We start from the raw sequence: 25776 nt of genomic DNA, 5'->3' as shown, positions 1-25776 counted from the left end.
GGGTGTGGGTAAATGGGAGAGAGAAATTGGAGGCCAATAGAAACAAAGATGAAAAGCAAAGGATAAAATCCCAAGATTGTACAGAAGTACAAAAATAATTAAATATGTTCTAAGGCAACCATCGCATAATGTTACCATCGCAACGCTATAGCGCAAAAAGTTTAAATAGCAACTTTACATCAAACGGCCAATATGGATGAACCTAACCTCAGGGCGTCAGGTAGCCTAGCGGTTAGAGTGTTGGACCAATAACCAAAAGGTGGCTGGTTTCGAATACCCAAGCCGACAAGGTGAAAAATCTGTTGATGGCACCTAATTTGCTCCAGGTGGCCGTACTACTATGGCTGACCCTGTAAAACAACACATTTCACTGCACCTATCCGGTGTATGTGATAATAAACAAAACTTCAATTCAGAGTTTATGGAGGAAGGAGTAAAGTCTCCCCAAACCCCCTGGAGGGATGGCTTGGCAATGCAAAGTGCAGGGTATTTATAGTTGCCATGGGCAACTTGCCGGGGGAGTGGAAGTGTGGTGGGGAAGCTCTAGAGAGGCTCGGCAACCTTCCTTCCACATCAGTGGAGGCACATCGTTAGTAAACTATGTACCCACACCATACACATGAAATCAATCACACATTCAACCCTTGCTGAAACAATAATCCCTGTATTAAGAAACAATGATTTGGTACTTAAAGAACATTATGTTTACTGGTTTTGCTATAGCCAGCATGGTTATGTATTCATGTGAGAACTCACCCTATGAAACCCCTTTCAAAAGAGGTTTGAAATTACTTTCTAAATGACTTTTTTGAATATCATAAGGCAGGGCATCAACTAGATTCTTGAGTGGATGGTCAAGGGGCTGGAACATAATTACAAAAAGCACAAACAGATATAATATTTGAAAAAAACAATCATTTCAAACCTTGCTTACTTATGTACACAATCACATATACAGTATCTCTCTATTACGCATGGGAATACTTTGGAACACATTTACAAAACTAAAATCACTTGGAGCTAATTTGCTGGTGGTTTTACAGTCTTTTTTACATGTCCAACTATAATGCAAAAACCCACCAGTTGGGGTCATAAGGTCTCTGTTATTCCAGCCAGAAGCAGCAGTTAGCTACAACTCCATCGCTCTGAGAAAGAAAAACTAACACCAAGGGATGTGACTCAATGAGTTTACATCCATCATCACACCGCTATTTACCTCGATGGAGGGGATGTGTGTGTGTGTGTGTGTGTGTGTGTGTATGCATGTGTGTGTGTGTAGACCTACCTGTGAACCCTGGGAAGTACTTCTGCAGGTCGGACGCCTGGATCTTATCAGCGAGGATGTCTGTCTTGTTGAGGAAGAGGATGATGGAGGTGTTTAGGAACCAGGGGGAGTGGATGGTGGTGTAGAACAGAGCCAAGCTCTCCTCCATACGGTTCTAATGGGGGAGAGGAGGGAGGGGGAGAGGGAAGGGAGAGGTGGGAGAGGGGGGAGAGGAGAGAATATGGGGGCAGGAGCACAGTGGAGGTTAATGAATTTAGAGAAAGTCTCAAAAGTGGCCAGGAAAGATAAGCGGCTTAGTGAGCCTTGGTCAGGAGGGAGGGAGGGTTGGAGAGATAGTGGTATGGCAGCAGGTTTTGATACGCAACACTGAAACCTGTTGGCCATGGCCAGAAAAACCTCTGGATAGAAAACGGAGGTTTCAATGTTTACTTGGTTGAGACCAAAATTCAAACTATGCTATGAAATGAAGGCCAAGGACAACACAGAGGATAAACAGATAGACAGACAGATAGACAGGCAGGCAGACAGGCCGGCAGGCAGGCAGACAGACAGATAGGTAGAGACAGACAGGCAGTCTGCCAGTCAGACAGACAGAGACAGGCAGCCAGCCAGTGTGTAAGACAGACAAGCAGGCCGAGACAATCAGACAGACAGAGAGACAGAAAGACAGACAGGTACTCACATCGGTCTCTCTCTCCTCCAGGACCTGGTCGTACTCACTGAGGGAAGCCAGGAAAATGAGGGATGTGACGTCCTGAAAACAATGGATCCACTTCCGCCTCTCTGACTTCTGTCCACCCACATCCACAATCCTACCCAGTGAGAGAGAGAGAAAGTTAGAAACACCTATTGGAGCATCTTTCAACAAACACACACACACACACACACACACACACACACACACACACACACACACACACACCATTGTGACCTTTATCAATAAGGTGTTTGTGATGCCACGCAAGGCAGGGGCCTTGTCTCAACGAGGCAGCTGGTCAGAGTTGATAATGAGCTAGAAGTGTTTGAGGTGTAGCTAACACTGTGAGAAAGGCTGAGAGGCATATCCTCCTGTGTGTGCCGATACTTATTTCTTCTTTCTCCTTCTGTCACACATCAAACCTGTTTTTCACAGTTTTCAAGTCCCCATGCAAATGAGCCTCATAGAGCATTTGGCTCTAAATAAAGGCCATAATTGATACCTCACCATTTCTATCCCTGTATCCTGCCTGCCTGATTACAGAGACAAATTACAGTCCAACCTTTCACAACAGGGGTGGTGAAAAACACCACACCTGAACACAGCTGGACCTTTCATATTAATAACACAAAGGTTTCGTAAAAAACAATGACATTGCCATGTTCAAAAGCACAAAAATAAATGTGTATGTTTTCAGCAAGTTCTCTGGGTAATGTGATTGTATGTGCTTGTAATTCCACTGTGTCTAAAACAGCCAAGGGTAGAGTCAGACAATATCAAAGATAGCCTATAGCTTAGTCCACAATCTCATCAGCAGCTCTGGTGTTCTATTAGTTCCCTTGAAGTCTGGGTGAGTCCAGGGTGAAAAATCTGAGTGATATGAGTGAGGGTGCGGTCACCTGAGTGTGATTTTCTCCACAGTGAAGGAGTAGTCATGGATGCCGGTGGTGGGGAATCGAACTCGCAGTACGTCCTGAGCAGTGGGGATGTAGTCTGGGGCTGATATGCGGTCCAGATTTGTCATGTAGCTGAAATGGACAGAAGCAGAGAAAGAGGGAGAGGGCAAAAAAGAGAGAGGAACAGACAAAGAAAGACCGAGAACACAAAAAAATGTGATACAATTATCTTTCCCATGGTAATGACAATGGTAGTAGCAAGTTCATTCTGTACATGACACATGTAATATCAACTGTATATTACATACAACAACAATCAACACAAGTTGAGTCGCAGAAGGAATTGAGCTGGGAAATTAGAAAAAGGCACATGGAGTCCTTACCACTGTGTTGGGATTATTGTTTTAATGGTTTATGTTGACACAACCTGTCATTAATTGGATGTTGACTGACTGTGTGCATGTTTCTTATCATGTTGATATAATGACTCAGAGCTAGCTGAGTAAATACTGAGAGAGCAGGGAGAAGGAGAGAGAGGACAGGAGGGGAGACAGGTAGGGACAGATAGCAGTCCAACATTAGGCCTATTTCATTTTCTCGTAATGTGATGCATCATTTACTCTGACATCAACTTGTTGACTTTGTCTGTATCAATCTATTCAATTTCAACTTAGTTAGTAAATTAATTATAAAAGGAAAATAACTTTACTATCGGGTAGCTTTCAAGAATGGGTGGAAAGTGAAAAAGTATACTTTTGAGAAACGATCTGTATTGTGACCGTGTCCACAGATGACGCAGTCCGTATTACACTCCTCACTGCCCTCACTCACCGGGACAAAAGCAATACCTATGTAAGAATGCTGTTCATTGACTACAGCTCAGCATTCAACTCCATAGTTCCCTCCAAGCTCAGGACCCAGTGACTGAACACTGAACACCTCCCTCTGCAACTGGATCCTGAACTTCCTGACGGTCTGCCCCAAGGCAGTGAGGGTAGGCAACAACACATCCACCACTCTGACCATCAACACGGGGGCCCCTCATGGGTTTGTGCTTAGTCCCCTCCTGTACTTCCCGTTCACCCACGACTGTGTAGCTGCGTACGACTCCAACACCATCTTCAGGTTTGCTGACGACACGACGTGGTAGAACTGATCACTGATGGTGATGAGGCAGCCTATAGGGAGGAGGTTAGAGACATGGCTGTATAGTGCCAGGACAACAACCTCTCCCTCAACGTCAGCAAGACAATGGAGCTGATCATGGACTACAGGAACAGGAGGGACGAGCACGCCCACATCGGCATCGATCGGGCTGTAGTGGAGTGGGTCGAGAGATTCAAGTTCCTCAGTGTCCACATCACTAAGGAATTAACATGGTCCACACACACCCACACAGTTATGAAGAAGGCACAACAAAGTCTCTTCTCCCTAAGAAGGCTGAAAAGATTTGGCATGGGCCCTCAGATCCTCAAAAAGTTATACAGCTGCACCATTGAGAGCATCTTGACTGGCTGCATCACCGCTTGGAACGGACTGCAAGGCACCAGACCAAAAGGCGCTACAGAGGCTGGTGAGTATGGCTCAGTACATCACTGGGACCGAGCTCTCTGCCATCCAGGACCTCTATACCAGTCGGTGTCAGAGAAAGGCCACAAAAATTGTCAAAGACTCCAGCCACCCAAGTCATAGACTGTTCTCTCTGCTATTTGATTTGATTTAAAAAATGAATTCAAATGGTGCCGGACAAGATGGCTGTTTGTGAATATGTGTTTTTAACATGGCTGAGATCTGGTTGTGCATTTATTTGTGGAGAATTAGCCCCCTCCAATGGACATCATGTACTTTGCAGTTGATAAGGACAGTGTACAACGCACAGTGCTGTACAATGGGGACACAGTTCTGTGAATGAAACAATTCTGTGAACAACAACAATTTTCATTCATTGTGATTATTAAGGTATAACATTTTGTATTGACATAGGTATCTTACCAAGGAAGCAAAACCATCTACTTCATATTTTTTCAGCCTCTACTGAAAAAAGCAGGTGCAAACTTAGCAAATATTGCACCTGGGGCAAACGCTTAGTAAATGTCTCCCACGGCGAGAGAGACAGAGAGAGAGAAAAAGACAGAGAGCGAGACCAAGAGATACTGGTGGTACTCACTACTCTGTGGAGTCCAACAGCTGGTACTCGCTGCGGCGGCTGTAGCAGACCCGGAGGCCTGGGTCGGCCCAGAGACGGCGGATGGCATCCACATTGCCTCTGTCCAGCTGGGTGACAGAGACATCCACATCCTGCACCCACCTGTCATACATCTGAGGGCAGATAGATAGATGCTAGAGAGGGTGCCTTTCACTCATGGTTAGGCCAGTTTGATTGAACAGTATGTAACCAGACCCTGACCTCATTCTCTGGGTAGGCATAGGGCAGTCTGAGGGTGATCATGGCCCGGGTCATAGCCTTCACAGCTGTGAAGATGTTCTGATAGATGAGCTTGGCGAAGTCCCGTCTTTCCTCCTCAGAGAAGCCTCTTCCATGGATGATCCTCATCTGTCTGATGAAGGTGGTTTTCCCACTCTCCCCCGTGCCTGAGGATACATAGCCCAGTGGACAGTCAGAGAGGAGAAGAATATGACCACTTCTCAGAAGATGATTAAACAATGCAATGTTACAATAAGTTGTTGATACACTGAAGAGAGTCAGAGCCATCATTACACCATTCAAATTTGCATTTGGAAACATTCAAAACCTCACACATGCTTTCAAGCGATACCAGCCATCTGCCTAGTGATATAACCTGGACTCACGGGTAGACATAACATAATTTACATTTACAATGTTACGTCTAGTCTATGAGACCAGGCTGAGTGACAAACCTTCTATGAGAGGAAACAGCCCTCAGGTAAACGCCTAAGAGGAATGCATAGTTAACCATAAACTAAAGCTTTCGTGAAGTTGACAGATTTTACAGCTGTAGGCCACCGTCAAGTCAGGATGGTAGTTTATTGTAGCCTAATTAATTGGTTATGATACAGTTATTACACTTGAGAACATATTCCACATCTGACTTGTCCTGTCCAATGTACCCTTTGCAAAGGATTCAGGTCAAATGTTGGGTTTATGTGCAGGCTACTAAGGTTCGAATAAATAAATCCTGTCCAAAGCGTCCTTTGCAAAGGCTTCAGGTCAAAATGCTGGGTTTATGTGCAGGCTAATAAATAAATGTAATAACATTTAATAATCTCTCTAGTTCTTCACCTTTTATTCCCCTTTCTTCAAATGGTTGAGTTTTTATTTGACAGAGTATTATGTGTATAGAACTCCAGGGATGCAACTTAGGTTTTAGAAGTGGGGGGGACATCATTTTTTGGTGCTCGGAGACGTCTGCATGGTCCTAAAGCACACCGTTACACAGGAAGTTCACCAGATGTGGCATCATTCATTTTCAACGAGTGCACACAGAGAAAGGTGCGGGGAAGTGTCACGTTCTGACCTTAGTTATTTTGTTATCTCTTTGTTTTAGTATGGTCAGGGCGTGAGTTGGGTGGGTAGTCTGTTCTTTTTTCTATGTTGTGGTTTTGTGTTTGGCCTGCTATGGTTCTCAATCAGAGGCAGGTGTCGTTAGTTGTCTCTGATTGAGAATCATACTTAGGTAGCCTTTTTCCACTTTTCCACTTCGTGGGTGATTGTTTTCTGTTATGTGTATGTCACCTTACAGAACTGTTTCGTTTCGTTCTCCTTTGTAATATTGTTTAGTGTTCTCGGTTTAATAAATATATGATGAACACTTACCACGCTGCACGTTGGTCCTCACCTCATTCCAACGACGAGCGTTACTGGAAGGTGTGAGAATGCTGCTACTGGATCAGTTGAAAAGCTCTGCTCAACTTATGCACATGTTACGCGGCCACCACTGCCGTTAACTAATCAAGTGAGAAGCAGATGTTTGCTTTAAAATCTTCCGTTCATGAAACATACTGTAGTTTAACTTGTCATTTGTTCCGGACAAGCAAAACCAACAAAAATATATTGAGGAAAGCCAATCATCTTTGTGTCTGGTTTTCCAATTCTATATGATGTAAATTTGTTAGAATACAGAGACAAAATCAGAAGGTCAACGGCATGGAGGATTGCAGAGATTGTTGGTGTTGATGGTGGGCGAAGAGAGATTTGCACAACGTTTGCTTGTGCTGCTAGCTAGCTATGAACTAAACCTAAACTTCAAAACTGTGATCAAAGCCACCATTTGTAAATGTGTTGACTAAATTAAATTGTGAAATTCACCAGTAACACACATTTATAATATTGTAAATTAAACATTTTAATTTCCCATGTAATATGTTACCAATTGGATTATGGTATCTTAACATTATGATCCTCATATTTTAGCTTAGTTATGGCTCTTTCATTATACCTGTGTCATGACGTTGATTATTATAGCTCACTTCCTATAAAATACATAGGCCTACATGTATAATGCACATGAATGCATTATAATGCTTCAGTCTGGTTTTAGACCCCATCATAGCACTGGGACTGCACTTGTGAAGGTGGTAAATGACCTTTTAATGGCATCAGACCAAGGCTCTGCATCTGTCCTCGTGCTCCTAGACCTTAGTGCTGCTTTTGATACCATCGATCACCACATTCTTTTGGAGAGATTGGAAACCCAAATTGGTCTACACGGACAAGTTCTGGCCTGGTTTAGATCTTATCTGTCGGAAACCATTCACAGTTTGTCTCTGTGAATGGTTTGTCTTCTGACAAATCAACTGTAAATTTCGGTGTTCCCCAAGGTTCCGTTTTAACACCACTATTGTTTTCACTCTATATTTTACCTCTTGGGGATGTCATTCGAAAACATAATGTTAACTTTCACTGCTATGCGGATGACACACAGCTGTACATTTCAATGAAACATGGTGAAGCCCCAAAATTGCCCTCGCTAGAAGCCTGTGTTTCAGACATAAGGAAGTGGATGGCTGCAAACTTTCTACTTTTAAACTCGGACAAAACAGAGATGCTTGTTCTAGGTCCCAAGAAACAAAGAGATCTTCTGTTGAATCTGACAATTAATCTTAATAGTTGTACAGTCGTCTCAAATAAAACTGTGAAGGACCTCGGTGTTATTCTGGACCCTGATCTCTCTTTTGATTAACATATCAAGACTGTTTCAAGGACAGCTTTTTTCCATCTACGTAACATTGCAAAAATTAGAAACTTTCTGTTCAAAAATTATGCAGAAAAATGAATCCATGCTTTTGTTACTTCTAGGTTAGACTACTGCAATGCTCTACTTTCCGGCTACCCAGATAAAGCACTAAATAAACCTCAGTTAGTGCTAAATACGGCTGCTAGAATCCTGACTAGAACCAAAAAATGTGATCATATTACTCCAGTGTTAGCCTCCCTACACTGGCTTCCTGTCAAGGCAAGGGCTGATTTCAAGGTTTTACTGCTAACCTACTAAGCATTACATGGGCTTGCTCCTACCTAATCTCTCTGATTGGTCCTGCCGTACATACCTACACGTACGCTACGGTCACAAGACGCAGGCCTCCAAATTGTCCCTAGAATTTCTAAGCAAACAGCTGGAGGCAGGGCTTTCTCCTATATAGCTCCATTTTTATGGGATGGTCTGCCTACCCATGTGAGATACGCAAACTCGGTCTCAACCTTTAAGTCTTTATGATTGATCATATGATTGAGTGTAGTCTGTCCCAGGAGTGTGAAGGTGAATGGAAAGGCTCTGGAGCAACAAACCGCCCTTGCTGTCTCTGCCTGGCCGGTTCCCCTCTTTCCACTGGGATTCTTTGCCTCTAACCCTATTACAGGGGCTGAGTCACTGGCTTACTGGTGCTCTTTCATGCCGTCCCTAGGAGGGGTGCGTCACTTGAGTGGGTTGAGTCACTGATGTGATCTTCCTGTCTGGGTTGGCGCCCCCCCTTGGGTTGTGCCGTGGCGGAGATCTTTGTGGGCTATACTCGGCCTTGTCTCAAGATGGTAAGTTGGTGGTTGAAGATATCCCTCTAGTGGTGTGGGGGATGTGCTTTGGAAAAGTGGGTGGGGTTATATCCTTCCTGTTTGGCCCTGTCCGGGGGTATCATCGATGGGTCCACAGTGTCTCCTGACCCCTCCTGTCTCAGCCTCCAGTATTTATGCTGCAGTAGTTTATGTGTCGGGGGCTAGGGTCAGTCTGTTATATCTGGAGTATTTCTCCTGTCTTATCCATTGTCCCGTGTGAATTTAAGTATGCTCTCTCTAATTCTCTCTTTCTCTCTTTCTTTCTCTCTCTTGGAGGAGCTGAGCCCTAGGACCATGCCTCAGGATTACCTGGCATGATGACTCCTTGCTGTCCCCAGTCCACCTGGTCGTGCTGCTGCTCCAGTTTCAACTGTTCTGCCTGCGGCTATGGAATCCTGACCTGTTCACCGGACGTGCTACCTGTCCCAGACCTGCTGTTTTCAACTCTCTAGAGACAGCAGGAGTGGTAGAGATACTTTCAATGATCAGCTATGAAAAGCCAACTGACATTTACTCCTGAGGTGCTGACTTGCTGCACCCTCGACAACTACTGTGATTATTATTATTTGACCATGCTGGTCATTTATGAACATTTGAACATCTTGGCCATGTTCTGATATAATCTCCACCCGGCAGAGCCAGAAAAGGACTGGCCACCCCTCATAGCCTGGTTCCTCTCTAGGTTTTTTCCTAGGTTTTAGCCTTTCTTGGGAGTTTTTCCTAGCCAGCGTGCTTCAACACCTGCATTGCTTGCTGTTTGGGGTTTTAGGCTGGGTTTCTGTACAGCACTTTGAGATATCAGCTGATGTACGAAGGGCTATATAAATACATTTGATTTGATTTGAATGTGTACTTTGGGTAAAGGAAATTGTGGCTTTGATTTGCAAACATTGTTGTGCAAATCTCTCTTCATCCACCATCAACACCAACAACCTCTGCAATCCTCCTCCATCCCATTGACCTTCTGATTTTGTCACTGTATCCAAAAAGAATTCTCAGCAAATAAACACGGTAGAATTACAATGCTTCCCACGCCCTATTATTTTCCTTTTTGACATTTGAATTAGCCCAGTCAGCTCCTTTTTTCATGTACAGTACTGTACCTAGAATACAAGGGTTGGATTTGCAATAAACAATTTCATATGTCAGAAAAATCATGTACGAAATCTGACTTATGGTTAGCCTCATATATATTATCTACTGGTATCATTGTCCCCCATGATGAAATTGGGAAAGGACTGTGGATCTGTCTCCGTCCGCTAGTATGTTCGTACTTTCATCACATGTGATATCTCAAGACAGCACTGGCCCGATTTTGACAAAACTTGGGTGAATGATCCGTCTTGCCATAGAGATCTGGCATTTACAAAATGACATTGATTGGCCAGATGGTGGCTCTATAACAAGTAATTGAAAATGCAACATTTGAAAGGTAATGTTTAAACTAAAGTCATGAAATTCGGGTACAATAGGTCCTTCTACTTACAAACAACAGATTTGCCTCAGGGACCCATAAAGTCCGGCATGATGGACTTTCCGCATTTTGTGAAAAACACTTGCAAGAAACTTGATATGTGGCATCTATGGACAGTCTCTCAATGCAATATTTCCCAGACTAGTACCTAAAACAATGTGTGAGTTTAGCTATTCTCTGCTTCAGATGTACAATGACAAGGGCGCATTGCACATGCCCATAAGGCCACTAATGTTATTATACTGCAGGCCTATGGCTGCATTGGTGATGCATGCCAATATAATAAGCTGCAAAATGGGTTCACATGGCTGATATCCTGAGACAGAGTGACAATCAATTAAAACAGATTGGAAAGCTCACAACTGGACAAAAAGCTCATGCTAATTTGAAAAAGCAACACAGAAACACAGACAAATTAAAGACAGATCCCCTTCACCCCTTTTTATTGCAGAATTGTGACCTGTGATTAATGAACATTGACACTAGTTCATCTTGAATAACAGTTTTAAGTTAACAATTTAAACAAGTTTAACAACTTTACTTCAATGAATCAACAATGAATAAATCAACTCAGTTTATTTGTACATTTTGTAATGACATGTTAACTTGTTCGTACATGTTAGACATCTTAGTAAGTAGGCTATTATTACTAAAGCATACTTTCAGTTGAACAAAAACTAGTCCATACCAGAGGTAGTCAACCTTGCTCCACACCCTGGTCTACCTGGTGAGCAGACTTCTATTCCAGCCCAGCAATAATACACATTTTTATCAACTCTTTAGGTTCGATAAGTTGTATCAGGTGTGTTACTACTGGGCTTGAACAGATGCCTGCACATCCAGCATAACTCCAGGAGCAGGATTGGTCTGCTCCAGTTGTAATAGGTTTGAAGCCTACATTGTGTGTGAATTTGAACTGTATTGTTGTGTACCTTTGCTAACATAAGTACACATACAACCCATGGCATACAAGAATGTGCCAGCAGTCTCTTGGGACATCCATTGGGACCACTTAATCTGAGGACAGACTTTCAAAGCTCGCCATATCTGAGTACAGAAAACATAAAAAAGAAACAGGATTCATTATATTACAATTAGCAAGACAACCATGACTAGTATGTTGCTATTATCTCACTGTCGTCATATTTTTCCTCTCTATGGACTAGAACTGGAGAAGCTTTTCATAATGTCCCCCCTCAAAATTACCTTCCATATACAGTGCATTCAGAAAGTATTCAGACCCCTTGACTTTTTCCACATTTTGTTACATTAGGGCCTTATTTAAAAATGTATTAAATTGTTTTTTTCCTCATCAATCTACACATAATACCCCATAATGACAAAGAAAAAACAGGTTTTTAGAATGTTTGTAAATGTATAAAAATAAAAAACTGAAATATCACATTTACATTAGTATTCAGACCCTTTACTCGTTACTTTGTTGAAGCACCTTTGGCAGCGGTTACAGCCTCGAGTCTTTTTGGGTATGACGCAACAAGCTTGGCACACCTGTATTTGGGGAGTTTCTCCCATTATTCTCTGCAGATCCTCTCAAACTCTGTCAGGTTGGATGGGGAGCCTCAATGCACAGCTATTTTCAGGTCTCTGCAGAGATGTTCGATCAGGTTCAAGTCTGGGTTCTGGCTGGGCCACTCAAGGACATTCAGAGACTTGTCCCAAAGCCATTCCTGCGTTGTCTTGGCTGTGTGCTTAGGGTAGTTGTCCTGTTGAAAAGGTGAACCTTCGCCCCAGTCTGAGGTCCAGAGCGCTCTGAAGCACGTTTTCATCAGGCCAAAGAGTTCAATCTTGGTTTCTCATGATCTGAGAGTCCTTCAAGTGCCTTTTGGCAAACTCCAAGTGGGCTGTCATGTGCCTTTTACTAAAAAGTGGCTTCCATCTGGCCACACCACCATTAAAGCCTGATTGGTGGAGTGCAGCAGAGATGGTTGTCCTTATAGAAGGGTGTCCCATCTCCACAGAGGAACTCTGGAGCTCTGTCAGAGTGACCATCGGGTTCTTTGTGACCTCCCTGACCAAGGCCCTTCAAACCCGATTGTTCAGTTTGGCCAGGCGGCCAGCTCTAGGAAGAGTCTTGGCTTTCCCCAGATCTGTGCCTCGACACAATCCTGTCTCGGAGCTCAACTGACAGTTCCTTTGACCTCACAGCTTGGTTTTGGCTCTGACATGCACTGTCAACTGTGGGACCTTATATAGACAGGTGTGTGACTTTCCAAATCATGTCCAATCAATTGAATTTACCACAGGTAGACTCCAATCGAGTTGTAGAAACATCTCAAGGATGATCAATGGAAGCAGGATGCACCTGAGCTCAATTTTCGAGTCTCATAGCAAAGGGTCTGAATACTTATGTAAATAAGGTATTTCATTTTTTTTTAAAGCAATTTGCAAAAAAAATCTAAAAACATATTTTCACTTTGTCATTATAGGATATTGTGTGTAGATTGATGAGGATTTGTATTTATTTAATCCATTTTAGAATAAGGCTGTAACGTAACAAAATGTGGAAAAAACAATGGGGTCTGAATACTTTCAGAATGCACTAGTAGTCTTTTCCTTTTTCTGACAGCTGGAGCAGCAAATCCTTTCACCCTCTTCCATTGCTGTTGTTATCTACAAATGCATTTGGAGCATGTGTTTTTAATTTACAGTGATAAAGAGACCTACATCAAGATAACAAGCTAATAGGAATTTAGCTAGCTGATGATATTTCACTTAGCTAGCTATACAGTATGTACAGTTGGCTAGCTAGCAGCTCATTAACCCACACAGAGTGGCCTTCCTATGCTAGCTAGCAGCTAATATATAGTACATTGTTTCTTTTTTTCATTTTCAAAATGTATACTTACTAGAATACATTCACACCTATGCCCTCGAAGCGGCCAGTCTTTTGCAGCGAAGAGTTGACAAGCGGAGGCCCTTTTCAGGTCAAACAACAAATTCAGCAGAAGTTCCACCCCCATTCATTTTCAAATTAAGGCACACAGAGAAATGTGCGGGGGATTGTGGGAAGATGAGCGGCGAGAACCCTGCTAGTGGAGCAGTACAAAAAGTTGAGCTCTGCTCTACTTTATGCAAATTGAAAACTAAATTAAGTGAAGCGTTGGAGCGAAGCGTTGTCAAGAGGAGGCACCGCCTCTGGTAGAAACCAGAGTGGCACCTGTTATCATACCATTATACCAGGCCCCACACGCAGAAATATCAGCTCACAGAGAGAAGGACAAGATTTAACTCAACTCAACTCTAGAGCAATGGTCACCAAGGCATTCCTAGTCAAATGCCAAACATTTCTGTAAAAAACCCAAAGATAAAGCCTTGTGTTCCTTTTTTTGTTGGCGGTAGATGCACCCGATTCAGCTGCCCCGCGCCGAGTAGGCAAGCTGTTGCCATTATGAATCATTTCATGTCTGAAGGTACAAACTCTGCCTTCCCAGCGGGCCCAGAGAGCAAATCAAGTGCACTATAGGCTTACCGCTGGCCAATCGGATGGCTCAGATTATAGTGTCTGCAGTAACGTAGCGTAGCAGGCATAAGAAATCTACAGCAAAGTTGATACTGTGATATTTCAAAATGTTTCAAACTATGACTACAGAGAGACTGTCAACGAATACAGCTATGAGCTGCTGTTTTTATGATTTCATGTTTAAGTTCTTACTCAGCACTGTCAACACTTTGTATTCAACACTTTTATTAGCCATAAAATGCGCTTTCTTCCTATTTCCACTCAGCGCTACAACAAGCACTAAAGCAGTAATGAATGAGTAAGTTGATCTGTAGGCTTCCGTTGTTATTATTAGCGGCTTGGGTCTTTTTTAATATCAAGGAATATTTCACTTTCTCTGTTCATAGGAGTAACAATATGAATTTGTGCATGATGCAGAAATAATGCGATGCGACTCGAGTTTCGCCATCAGCTGAAGACGGTGTCCCTTTTTGGTTAGTGTCAGTGGAGGAAAGGGAGAGCGGAGGGCTGTTGAGTGGCGAACCCTCAATCTTCTGCTCTTTCCCTCTGCTGAGACAGACCATCAGATGCATGCAACATCAGCCCAGTAAAATAGAAAGCAAATTATTTAAATCTCAACTTGCATTTTGACTCAGAAAGTGATCTTGACCTAGAAAAGGTTGGTGACCACTTCTAGAGTTTTCCCTGTTAACACTTTCAACATTTCTCTTTACTGTGGCAATTGTGATTGAATCAACGTAATATTAGCCACTTTCAATTCAACATACCGAAATAAAAGTAACTATGCAAGAGATTTTGTTGTAGGCAGAACACATCGGAGTAGGATTCTATTGCATTGACACCAGTGAATGGGAGTGGAGCGGAGCTAGAGCGGAGCATGCCCAATTTGACTGGTCTGAGGCTGGAGCACCAGCCTTCTCGCACCTTCCAATTTCCCTCCAGTAGCGCTCACTTCATGAGCTCAGGGCCTACCCGGCCCAGCATGCATTTGTAGTCTACTTGTGTGCTGCTATAGACCCTTGCTTTAGCTACTGTCATGGAGTTTGCTTAATATTTTCAGAAATAAACTGATAGAACACACACGTGCTAAATCAAGGTGACTTACATAGATGAGGACCGAGAGCAAGAAAGGGAGTGTGGTGATGTAATGTCCACAACTAAAGAATCGTTGTGGAATCTGAATAGACACATATCCCCAAGGCATGATGGTGTACTTAATATGTGCACATGCTAAAAGAAAGGAACGAGGTGTGTCATTGTAGCAAAGTATTTATAAACTAATAATCAGATCTCTTCAACGTTTCGTTCATTTTTTACAGGAGGGAGACTCCGGAAGCGCTGGACAAGCGGGAGCACACGGAGGGAAGAGACGGAGAGACAGCCTGGTGCGTGGGGCTGCCACAGGAGGCCTGGTGCGTGGAAGAGGCACCGGATGAGACCACCGAGCCTGCACAACCTGTCCCGGCTGGATACTCCCCGTAGCCCGGCAAGTGCGGCGGGGTGGAACAGACCGCACTGGGCTGTGCTGGCGAACCGAGGACACCGTGCGTAGGGCTGGTGCCATATAACCCGGGCAGAGGAGACGCACTGGAGACCAGATGCGCTGAGCCGGCTTCATTCCTCCTGGATCGATGCCCACTCTAGCCCGGCCGATACGAGGAGCTGCGATGTAGTGCACCCACGGTAAGCACGGGGAGTTGGCTCAGGTCTCCTACCTGACTTAGCCACACTCCCCGTGTGCCCCCCCCCAAGAAATGTTGGGGCTGCCTCTCGTCCCTGTTGTGCTGCCGTGCTAACTCCTCATATCGCCGCCGCTCGGCTTTAGCTGCCTCCAGCTATTCCCTGGGGTGGCGATATTCCCCAGCCTGTGCACAGGGTCCCTTACCGTTCAAAATCTCCTCCCATGTCCAGGAGTCCAGGACTTTCTGCTCCTGGTTACCACGCTGCTTGGTCCGGTTGTGGTTGGTACTTCTGTCACGATCGGCGTAGGTGGAAGAAGGAGAGGACCTAGGTGCAGTATGGTAAGTGTTCATGTTGTAAATTTAATCAAAACTGAACACTAAACAAAATAACAATGAGGAATAACGAGAACGAAACAGTTCTGTCAGGTGATACACACAAAACAGAAAACAACTACCCACAACTCAAGGGCGAAAACCCGGCTGCCTAAGTATGGTTCTTAATCAGAGACAACGATTGACAGCTGCCTCTGATTGGGAACCATACCAGGCCAAACACATAGAAATACAAACATAGAAAAAAACATAGAATACCCACCCACATCACACCCTGACCAAACTAAAAATAGAAACATACAAAGCAATCTACGGTCAGGGCGTGACACATTGAATATCCCTTTGAGCATGGTGAAATTATTAATTACATTTTGGATGGTGTATCAATAGACCTAATCACTCCAAGGACACAGGCGTCCTTCCTAACTCAGTTGACAAAGAGGAAGGAAACCGCTCAGGCCAATGATGACTTTAAAACAGTTACATAGTTTAACTACAGCATTGTAGCAAAAAAAAAGTACTTTATCCTGAATACAAAGTGTTATGTCTGGGACAAACCAATGAGTACCACTCTTCATATTTTCAAGCATGGTGGTGGCTGCAAATTTGTTATTGGTATGTTTGTCATCAGCATGGACTAGGGAGTATTTTTTAAATAAATGAAACGGAAGAGAGCTAAGCACAGGCAAAATCCTAGAGGATAACCTGGTTAAGTCTGCTTTCTTGTGAGACAAATTCACCTTTCAGCAGGACAATAACCTAAAACATTAGGCCAAATTTACACTGGAGTTTCTTACCAAGACAACATTGAACATTCCTGAGTGGCCTAGTTACAGTTTTGACTTAAATTGGCTTGAAAATCTATGGCAAGACCTGAAAATGGTTGTCTAGCAATGTTCAACAACCAATTTGACAGAGCTTGAAGAATTTTGAAAAGAATAATGTATAAATATTGTACAATCCAGGTGTGGAAAGCTCTTAGAGACTTACCCAGAAAGTCTCACAGCTGCTATCGCTTCCAAAGGTGCTTCTACAAAGTATTGACTCAGTGGTGTGAATACTTATTTATGTAAATGAGATATTTCTGTATTTAGAGATATCAGCTCAAAATAATCTACAATTTCTAAAAACATGTTTCCACTTTTTCATTATGGGGTATTGCATGTAGATGGAAAATGAAATCAGGCTGTAACACAAGTAAATGTGGAATAAGTCAAAGGGTATGAATACTTTTTTAAGGCACTGTAACTACATGCCCATCTCGTGACATCTTGGCACACCTGATCCAGGTATTGTAAAAAGAAAGAAGAAAAAAAAAGATCACTGTCATTATATCAAATTGTTAATCGAACTCTATGATGATGGCTGTAATGCCACATAGCACACATTTTTGACACAAATGTAAACAATCTTTGGGACAATCTCATTAGGTTTCAAAGCTATTGTAATTGCAGTTTGCACAATAACTTTAACATGTGACGCAGATGCACCAGGTTCAAATGTTTATTCGCGTTGTGTCCCTTGGACCTTGGGAGGATGGGGTTGTATGAGATAGCTACTGAGTAGAGGGGACATTGACGGGTCACCATCTCAAATGGCAAGGGTGGGCAGTTCAATATTGGTTTCTTGCTATTATAGTTCACGTGTCCACTGTCCACCTAGGTAATTGTTTTGGAGGGTGGGTGCTCCATATGTTAAACAGCGAAGTTAACTATAGTGTATAGCCAAGTTTTAAGGATATATCCTTTAGAATGTAATTTAAATATCTTTACAATTAGTTTTAGAACACCTACTCATTCAAGGGTTTTTCTTTATCTTTACTATGAAATAACACATACGGAAAAAACTATGAAGTAACACATATGGAATCATGTAGTAACCAAAAATGTGTTAAACAAATAAAAATATATTTTATATTTGAGACTCTTCAAATAGCCACCCTTTGCCTTGATGACAGCTTTGCACACTCTTGGCATTCTCTCAACCAGCTTCACATGGAATGCTTTTCCAACAGTCTTGAAGGAGTTCCCACATATGCTGAGCACTTGTTGGCTGCTTTTGCTTCACTCTGTGGTCCGAATCATCCCAAACCATCTCAATTTGGTTGAGGTCGGGGGATTGTGGAGGCCAGGTCATCTGATGAAGCATTCCATCAACCTCCTTGGTAAAATAGCCCTTACACAGCCTGTAGGTGGGTGTTGGGTTATTGTCCTGGAGAAAAACAAATGAGTCCTACTAAGCCTAAACCAGAAGGGATGGCGTATCGCTGCAGAATGCTGTGGTAGCCGTGCTGGTTAAGTGTGCCTTGAATTCTAAATACATCACAGACAGTGTCACCAGCAAAGCACCCCCACACAATCACACCTCCACCTCCATCCTTTACGGTGGGAAATACACATGCGAAGATCATCCGTTCACCCACACCGACACACCGGCAAAGACAAGGCGGTTGGAACCAAAAATCTCACATTTGGACTGCAGACCAAAGGACATGTCCATTGCTCGTGTTTCTTGGTCCAAGCAAGTTTCTTGTTATTATTGGTGTCATTTAGTAGTGGTTTCTTTGCAGCAATTTGACCATGAAGGCCTGATTCAAACAGTCTACTCTGAACAGTTGATGTTGAGATGTGTCTGTTACTTTAACTCCGTGAAGCATTAATTTGGGCTGCAATTTCTGAGGCTGGTAACTCTAATGAATTTATCCTCTGCAGCAGAAGTAACTCTGGGTCTTCCATTCCTGTGGCGGACCTCATGACAGCCAGTTTCATCATAGTGCTTGATGGTTTTTGCAACTACACTTGAAGAAAATGCCAAAGTTATTGAAATTTTCTGTATTGACTGACCTTCATGTCTTAAAGTAATGATGGACTGTCATTTCTCTTTGCTTATTTGAGCTGTTCTTGCCATAATGTGAACTTGGTCTTCTACCAAATATGGCCATCTTCTGTATACCCCCTTATCACAACACAACTGATTGGCTCAAACACATTAAGAAGGAAAGAAATTCTACAAATTAACTTTAAAAAAAGGCACACCTGTTAATTGAAATGCATTCCAGGTGACTATCTCATGAAGCTGGTTGAGAGAATGCCAAGAGTGTGCAAAGCTGTCATCAAGACGAAGGGTGGCTATTTGATTAATCTGTTTGTTTAACACTTTTTTTCATAGTTTTGATGTCTTCACTATTATTCTACAATGTAGAAAATAGTAAAAATAAAGAAAAACCCTTGAATGAGTAGGTGTTCTAAAACCTTTAAACGGTAGTGTACAGCTACAAAATTAATAGAAATCCAATAGGAGAAAAAAACATGTTAATCCTATAGGATCATATAGTATTCCAATACAAAGATCCAAATAGATTCCAATAGAAAAATTATTTCAGCTTTTGGAACCAGTCCTATTGGACTCCAACAGGATTCTATCCTATAGGATTTTATTTACAAGGATATAATAGAAAGATCCTGGTATAGCGGTCTAAGTTTCTGCCTCAGGACAACATATGCACATTGTGCATGAAGGAATAGTGAAGACATGAGACCCACAGCTCAAAAAGATCACCTATTGATCTTAAGGACAACGCCATATCCTACCTAGACTAGCCTACAACACCACAATGCAATGAATAATTCCATTATTGTTTTCAAGTGAGTACAAGATTCTACTCTAGGCTGCAGTAAAAATATCATTTGAATAACCCCACAAAAGCCTTGTAATTTGATTAGTTGTGGGTCTACTCTTTACAGTTTATAAGGTCTAGAAAGGCACAGTAGCAGGTCAGTCTGGCTGTTTTTTAAATTCTGATACTAAGATATGCTGCCTGTTGCGGATCATCATTTTCCCAAGTCGTCCTATAATACTGTGGCCACATATGCTCCAGGCGGGCCCAGTTATTCAGGAAAGCACACGCTCTGCCTCCTCTCCCCGTAACACACGCTCTGCCTCCTCTCCAATTCGAGCAGCTATTCCTCGCACACCTAGAACCTAATGCTTCAACTTAACTTTTAAAATGCATTACTTTTTATAAGTGGTAAAAACACAACCAGACACAATGTTTTAACCTGATTAGGTTACATCAAAAGTCTCCTGTAGGCATGCATACGTCCATCCAAAATATCATTCCAGCATCCTCAAAATGGCTTGACATTAACCAGGTTTCCATCCAACCTTTTTATGCGAGTCAAGTACATGTTGGATAAGAAATGTGACAACATCCTGGGAAAGCATTAGATTTATTAGGATACAAATAAATTAATGATGAACTTCACAGGGTGGTGAAAGTATACGGTGATAAGCTTGAAGCTCCTTTCAATAAATATCAAGGGTCTTATTCTGGTGACATGATGATCGATGCTCGGCTGCCGTTTTACAAGATTCTTGCCAAGAGCGAACTGTTGGCTAGAGCACACGTGCCAATACCAAAGTTGGCACATTCGCTATACCTACGCAACATTTTTTTGTGACAAAACCATTTGTAGGCCTAGAGTTGAAAATGTGATGGAAACGCAAAACAGTTATTAAAATGTTCCCATCACCTTCATATGCTGTGTAGTTGTAACACTGTATTTAATTACTGTATTTCTTCATCACCTGTTGAAAGGCTTATGAAATGTGATTTTGAAATTTCAGAAAAGATTCAACTAAATATGATTTAGTTTGAAGGTTCTGAGTCTGTATTTACAGTGGGGCAAAAAGTATTTAGTCAGCCACCAATTGTGCAAGTTTTCCCACTTAAAAAGATGAGAGAGGCCTGTAATTTTCATCATAGGTACACTTCAACTATGACAGACAAAATGAGAAAAAAATATCCAGAAAATCACATTGTAGGATTTTTAATGAATTTATTTGGAAATGATGGTGGAAAATAAGTATTTGGTCAATAACAAACAAGCAAGATTTCTGGCTCTCACAGACCTGTAACTTCTTCTTTAAGAGGCTCCTCTGTCCTCCACTCATTACCTGTATGAATGGCACCTCTTTGAAATTGTTATCAGTATAAAAGACACCTGTCCACAACCTCAAACAGTCACACTCCAAACTCCACTTTGGCAAAGACCAAAGAGCTGTCAAAGGACACCAGAAACAAAATTGTAGAACTGCACCAGGCTGGGAAGACTGAATCTGCAATAGGTAAGCAGCTTGGTTTGAAGAAATCAACTGTGGGAGCAATTGTTAGGAAATGGAAGACATACAAGACCACTGATAATCTCCCTCGATCTGGGGCTCCACGCAAGATCTCACCCCGTGGGGTCAAAATGATCACAAGAACGGTGAGCAAAATCCCAGAACCACACGGGGGGACCTAGTGAATGACCTGCAGAGAGCTGGGACCAAAGTAACAAAGCCTACCATCAGTAACACACTACGCCGCAGTGCCAGACGTGTCCCCCTGCTTAAGCCAGTACATGTCCAGGCCCGTCTGAAGTTTGCTAGAGAGCATTTGGATGATCCAGAAGAAGATTGGGAGAATGTCATATGGTCAGATGATACCAAAATATAACTTTTTGGTAAAAACTCAACTCGTCGTGTTTGGAGGACAAAGAATGCTGAGTTGCATCCAAAGAACACCATACCTACTGTGAAGCATGGGGGTGGAAAGATCATGCTTTGGGGCTGTTTTTCTGCAAAGGGACCAGGACGACTGATCCGTGTAAAGGAAAGAATGAATTGGGCCATGTATCGTGAGATTTTGAGTGAAAACCTCCTTCCATCAGCAAGGGCATTGAAGATGAAACGTGGCTGGGTCTTTCAGCATGACAATGATCCCAAACACACCGCCCGGGCAACGAAGGAGTGGCTTCGTAAGAAGTATTTCAAGGTCCTGGAGTGGCCTAGCCAGTCTCCAGATCTCAACCCCATAGAAAATCTTTGGAGGGAGTTGAAAGTCCGTGTTGCCCAGCAACAGCCCCAAAACATCACTGCTCTAGAGGAGATCTGCATGGAGGAATGGACCAAAATACCAGCAACAGTGTGTGAAAACCTTGTGAAGACTTACAGAAAACGTTTGACCTCGGTCATTGCCAACAAAGGGTATATAACAAAGTATTGAGATAAACTTTTGTTATTGACCAAATACTTAATTTCCACCATAATTTGCAAATAAATTCATTAAAAAATCCTACAATGTGATTTTCTGGATTTTTTTCCCCTCATTTTGTCTGTCATAGTTGAAGTGTACCTATGATGAAAATTACAGGCCTCTGTCAGCTTTTTAAGTGGGAGATCCTGCACAATTGGTGGCTGACTAAATACTTTTTTGACCCACTGTATTGAAGTTTAACTATAATATTTGTTAGATTCTTTTCTGGTGGATTAAACAGAAATTGCAATTTTTTATTTTTATTTTACCTTTATTTAACTAGGCAAGTCAGTTAAGAACAAATTCTTATTTTCAATGACGGCCTAGGAACAGTGGGTTAACTGCCTGTTCAGGGGCAGAACGACAGATTTGTACCTTGTCAGCTCGGGGATTTGAACCTTTCGGTTACTAGTCCAACACTCTAACCACTACCCTGCCGCCCGGTCCCTCCTGTCTCATTTTCCAGGATCTAAATAGCAAAAGAGATCCTAGATTTGTACTAATTTACAAGATACCTTGTAAATATGGGCCCAGAAGTACGCAGCATATAAAGAGGATTTTGTTGCCAGTATTTCCCTGGGTTAGTTACTCTGTCTAAGGCTAAAAAGGAAGCATGGAATTCCTGATTGACCATACTGCCATTCGGAAAGTATTCAGACCGCTTGACTTTTTCCAAATGTTGTTATGTTACAGACTTATTCTAACATGGATTAAATACATGTTTCTTCTCATCAATCTACACACAGTACCCCATAATGATGAAGCAAAACCTTTTTTTTCAGAAAATGTATTATAAATGTAAAACATATACTGTATTTACATAAGTATTCAGACCCTTTGCTATGAGACTCCAAATTGATCTCAGGCGCATCCTGTTTCCATTGATCATCCTTGAGATGCTTCTACAATTTGATTGGAATCCACCTATGATAAATTAAATTGATTGGACATGGTTTGGAAAGGCACACACCTGTCTATATACGGTCCCACAGTTGACATTGCATGTCAGAGCAAAAACCGAGCCATGTGATCGAAGGAATTGTCAGTAGAGCTCTGAGGCAGAATTGTGTCGAAGCACAGATCTGGGGAAGGGTTCCAAAACATCTCTGCAGCATTGAAGGTCCCCAAAAACACAGTGTCCTCCATCATTCTTAAATGGAAGAAGTTTGGAACCACTAAGACTCTTCCAAGAGCTGGCCGCCCAGCTAAACTGAGCAATTGGAGGTGAAGAGGGGGGAGGGGGGTGACCAAGAATCCGATGGACACTCTGACAGAGCTCCAGAGTTCCTCTGTGGAGATGGAAGAACCTTCCAGAAGGACAACCATCTCTGCAGCACTCCACCAATCAGGCCTTTATTTTATTTTTTTATTTCACCTTTATTTAACCAGGTAGGCTAGTTGAGAACAAGTTCTCATTTGCAACTGCGACCTGGCCAAGATAAAGCATAGCAGTGTGAACAGACATCACAGAGTTACAAATGGAGTAAACAATTAACAAGTCAATAACACAGTAAAAAAAAGGGGAGTCTATATACATTGTGTGCAAAAGGCATGAGGAGGTAGGCGAATAATTACAATTTTGCAGATTAACACTGGAGTGATGAATGATCAGATGGTCATGTACAGGTAGAGATATTTCGGTGTGCAAAAGAGCAGAAAAGTAAATAAATAAAAACAGTATGGGGATGAGGTAGGTAAAAATGGGTGGGCTATTTACCGATAGACTATGTACAGCTGCAGCGATCGGTTAGCTGCTCAGATAGCAGATGTTTGAAGTTGGTGAGGGAGATAAAAGTCTCCAACTTCAGCGATTTTTGCAATTCGTTCCAGTCACAGGCAGCAGAGAACTGGAACGAAAGGCGGCCAAATGAGGTGTTGGCTTTAGGGATGATCAGTGAGATACACCTACTGGAGCGCGTGCTACGGATGGGTGTTGCCATTGTGACCAGTGAACTGAGATAAGGCGGAGCTTTACCTAGCATGGACTTGTAGATGACCTGGAGCCAGTGGGTCTGGCGACGAATATGTAGCGAGGGCCAGCCGACTAGAGCATACAAGTCGCAGTGGTGGGTGGTATAAGGTGCTTTAGTGACAAAACGGATGGCACTGTGATAAACTGCATCCAGTTTGCTGAGTAGAGTGTTGGAAGCAATTTTGTAGATGACATCGCCGAAGTCGAGGATCGGTAGGATAGTCAGTTTTACTAGGTTAAGTTTGGCGGCGTGAGTGAAGGAGGCTTTGTTGCGGAATAGAAAGCCGACTCTTGATTTGATTTTCGATTGGAGATGTTTGATATGAGTCTGGAAGGAGAGGTTACAGTCTAGCCAGACACCTAGGTACTTATAGATGTCCACATATTCAAGGTCGGAACCATCCAGGGTGGTGATGCTGGTCAGGCGTGCGGGTGCAGGCAGCGAACGGTTGAAAAGCATGCATTTGGTTTTACTAGCGTTTAAGAGCCGTTGGAGGCCACGGAAGGAGTGTTGTATGGCATTGAAGCTCGTTTGGAGGTTAGATAGCACAGTGTCCAAGGACGGGCCGGAATATATAGAATGGTGTCGTCTGCGTAGAGGTGGATCAGGGAATCGCCCGCAGCAAGAGCAACATCATTGATATATACAGAGAAAAGAGTCGGCCCGAGGATTGAACCCTGTGGCACCCCCATAGAGACTGCCAGAGGACCGGACAGCATGCCCTCCGATTTGACACACTGAACTCTGTCTGCAAAGTAATTGGTGAACCAGGCAAGGCAGTCATCCGAAAAACCGAGGCTACTGAGTCTGCCGATAAGAATATGGTGATTGACAGAGTCGAAAGCCTTGGCAAGGTGAATGAAGACGGCTGCACAGTACTGTCTTTTATCGATGGCGGTTATGATATCGTTTAGTAACTTGAGCGTGGCTGAGGTGCACCCGTGACCGGCTCGGCTGTGATAGAGTGGCCATAGACATTCCTCAGTAAAAGGCACAACAGCCCGCTTGGAGTTTGCCAAAAGGCACTTAAAGGAGTCTAAGACCATGAGAAACAAGATTCTCTGGTCTGATGAAACCAAGATTGCACTCTTTGGCCTGAATGCCTAGCGTCACATCTGGAGGAAACTTGACACCATCCCTACGGTGAAGTATGGTGATGGCAACATTATGCTGTAGAGATGTTTTTCAGCAGCAAGGACTGGGAGACTAGTCAGGCTGAAGGAAAGATGAACAAAGCAAAGTACAGCATTATCTGTGATGATAACCTGCTCCAGAGCGCTCAGGACCTCAGACTAGGGTGAAGGTTCACCTTCCAATAGGACAACGACCCTAGGCTCACAGCCAAGACAACATAGGACTGACTTCAGGACATGTCTCTGAATGCCCTTGAGTGGCCCAGCCAGAGCCCGGACTTGAACCCAATTGAACATCTCCAGAGAGACCTGAAAATAGCTGTGCAGCAACGCTCCCCATCTAACCTGACAGAGCTTGAGAGGATCTGCAGAGAAGAATGGGAGAAACTCCCCAAATTCGTGCAAAGCTTGTAGCATCATACCAAAGAATGCTCGAGGCTGTAATCGCTGCCAAAGGTGCTTCAACAAAGTACAGAGTAAAGGGTCTGAATACTTATGTATACGTGATATTTCCGTTTTTTCTTTGTTTATTTAAAAAACACATTTATATAAACCTGTTTTACTTTGTCATTATGTGGTATTGTGTGTAGATTGACGAGGAAAAAAACAATTTAATACATTTTCGAATAAGGCCGTAACTGTGGAAAAAGTCAAGGGCTCTGAATACTTTCATAATGTACTGTATATACTGACAAAATAGAAGGAAAGAGAGATTCCC

At 42.8% G+C, this 25776-nt stretch overlaps 1 protein-coding gene and 1 long non-coding RNA gene across 6 annotated transcripts in view; both read right to left on the bottom strand.

Moving 5' to 3' along the window:
* LOC112236833 (guanine nucleotide-binding protein subunit alpha-11) overlaps nucleotides 1-25776 on the bottom strand; it is a 53770-nt gene that overhangs the window by 2730 nt on the left and 25264 nt on the right. For 4 of the 5 annotated variants that reach the window (XM_024405598.2, XM_024405534.2, XM_024405665.2 and 1 more), the window contains 5 exons: nucleotides 5286-5470; nucleotides 5046-5197; nucleotides 2882-3010; nucleotides 1968-2097; nucleotides 1286-1439 (listed from right to left, as the gene is read on the bottom strand). In XM_024405598.2, coding sequence (XP_024261366.1) covers nucleotides 1286-1439; nucleotides 1968-2097; nucleotides 2882-3010; nucleotides 5046-5197; nucleotides 5286-5470 — 750 coding nt within the window. Of the gene's footprint in view, nucleotides 1-1285; nucleotides 1440-1967; nucleotides 2098-2881; nucleotides 3011-5045; nucleotides 5198-5285; nucleotides 5471-15746; nucleotides 15869-25776 lie in introns of all 5 variants that reach the window. The other variant, XM_042306969.1, reaches the window with a different exon arrangement.
* Nucleotides 10796-14485, bottom strand: LOC121841041. The gene is made up of 2 exons (XR_006080083.1): nucleotides 13248-14485; nucleotides 10796-11427 (listed from the first exon to the last, which is right to left on the bottom strand). It is a non-coding gene; the product is annotated as an uncharacterized LOC121841041 (long non-coding RNA).

Source organism: Oncorhynchus tshawytscha, linkage group LG01 (assembly GCF_018296145.1).
Source record: "Oncorhynchus tshawytscha isolate Ot180627B linkage group LG01, Otsh_v2.0, whole genome shotgun sequence".
NCBI lineage: Eukaryota > Metazoa > Chordata > Actinopteri > Salmoniformes > Salmonidae > Oncorhynchus > Oncorhynchus tshawytscha.
The sequence above is the reverse complement of the archived record's forward strand: the minus strand, read 5'-3'. Positions and strand labels throughout refer to the sequence as shown.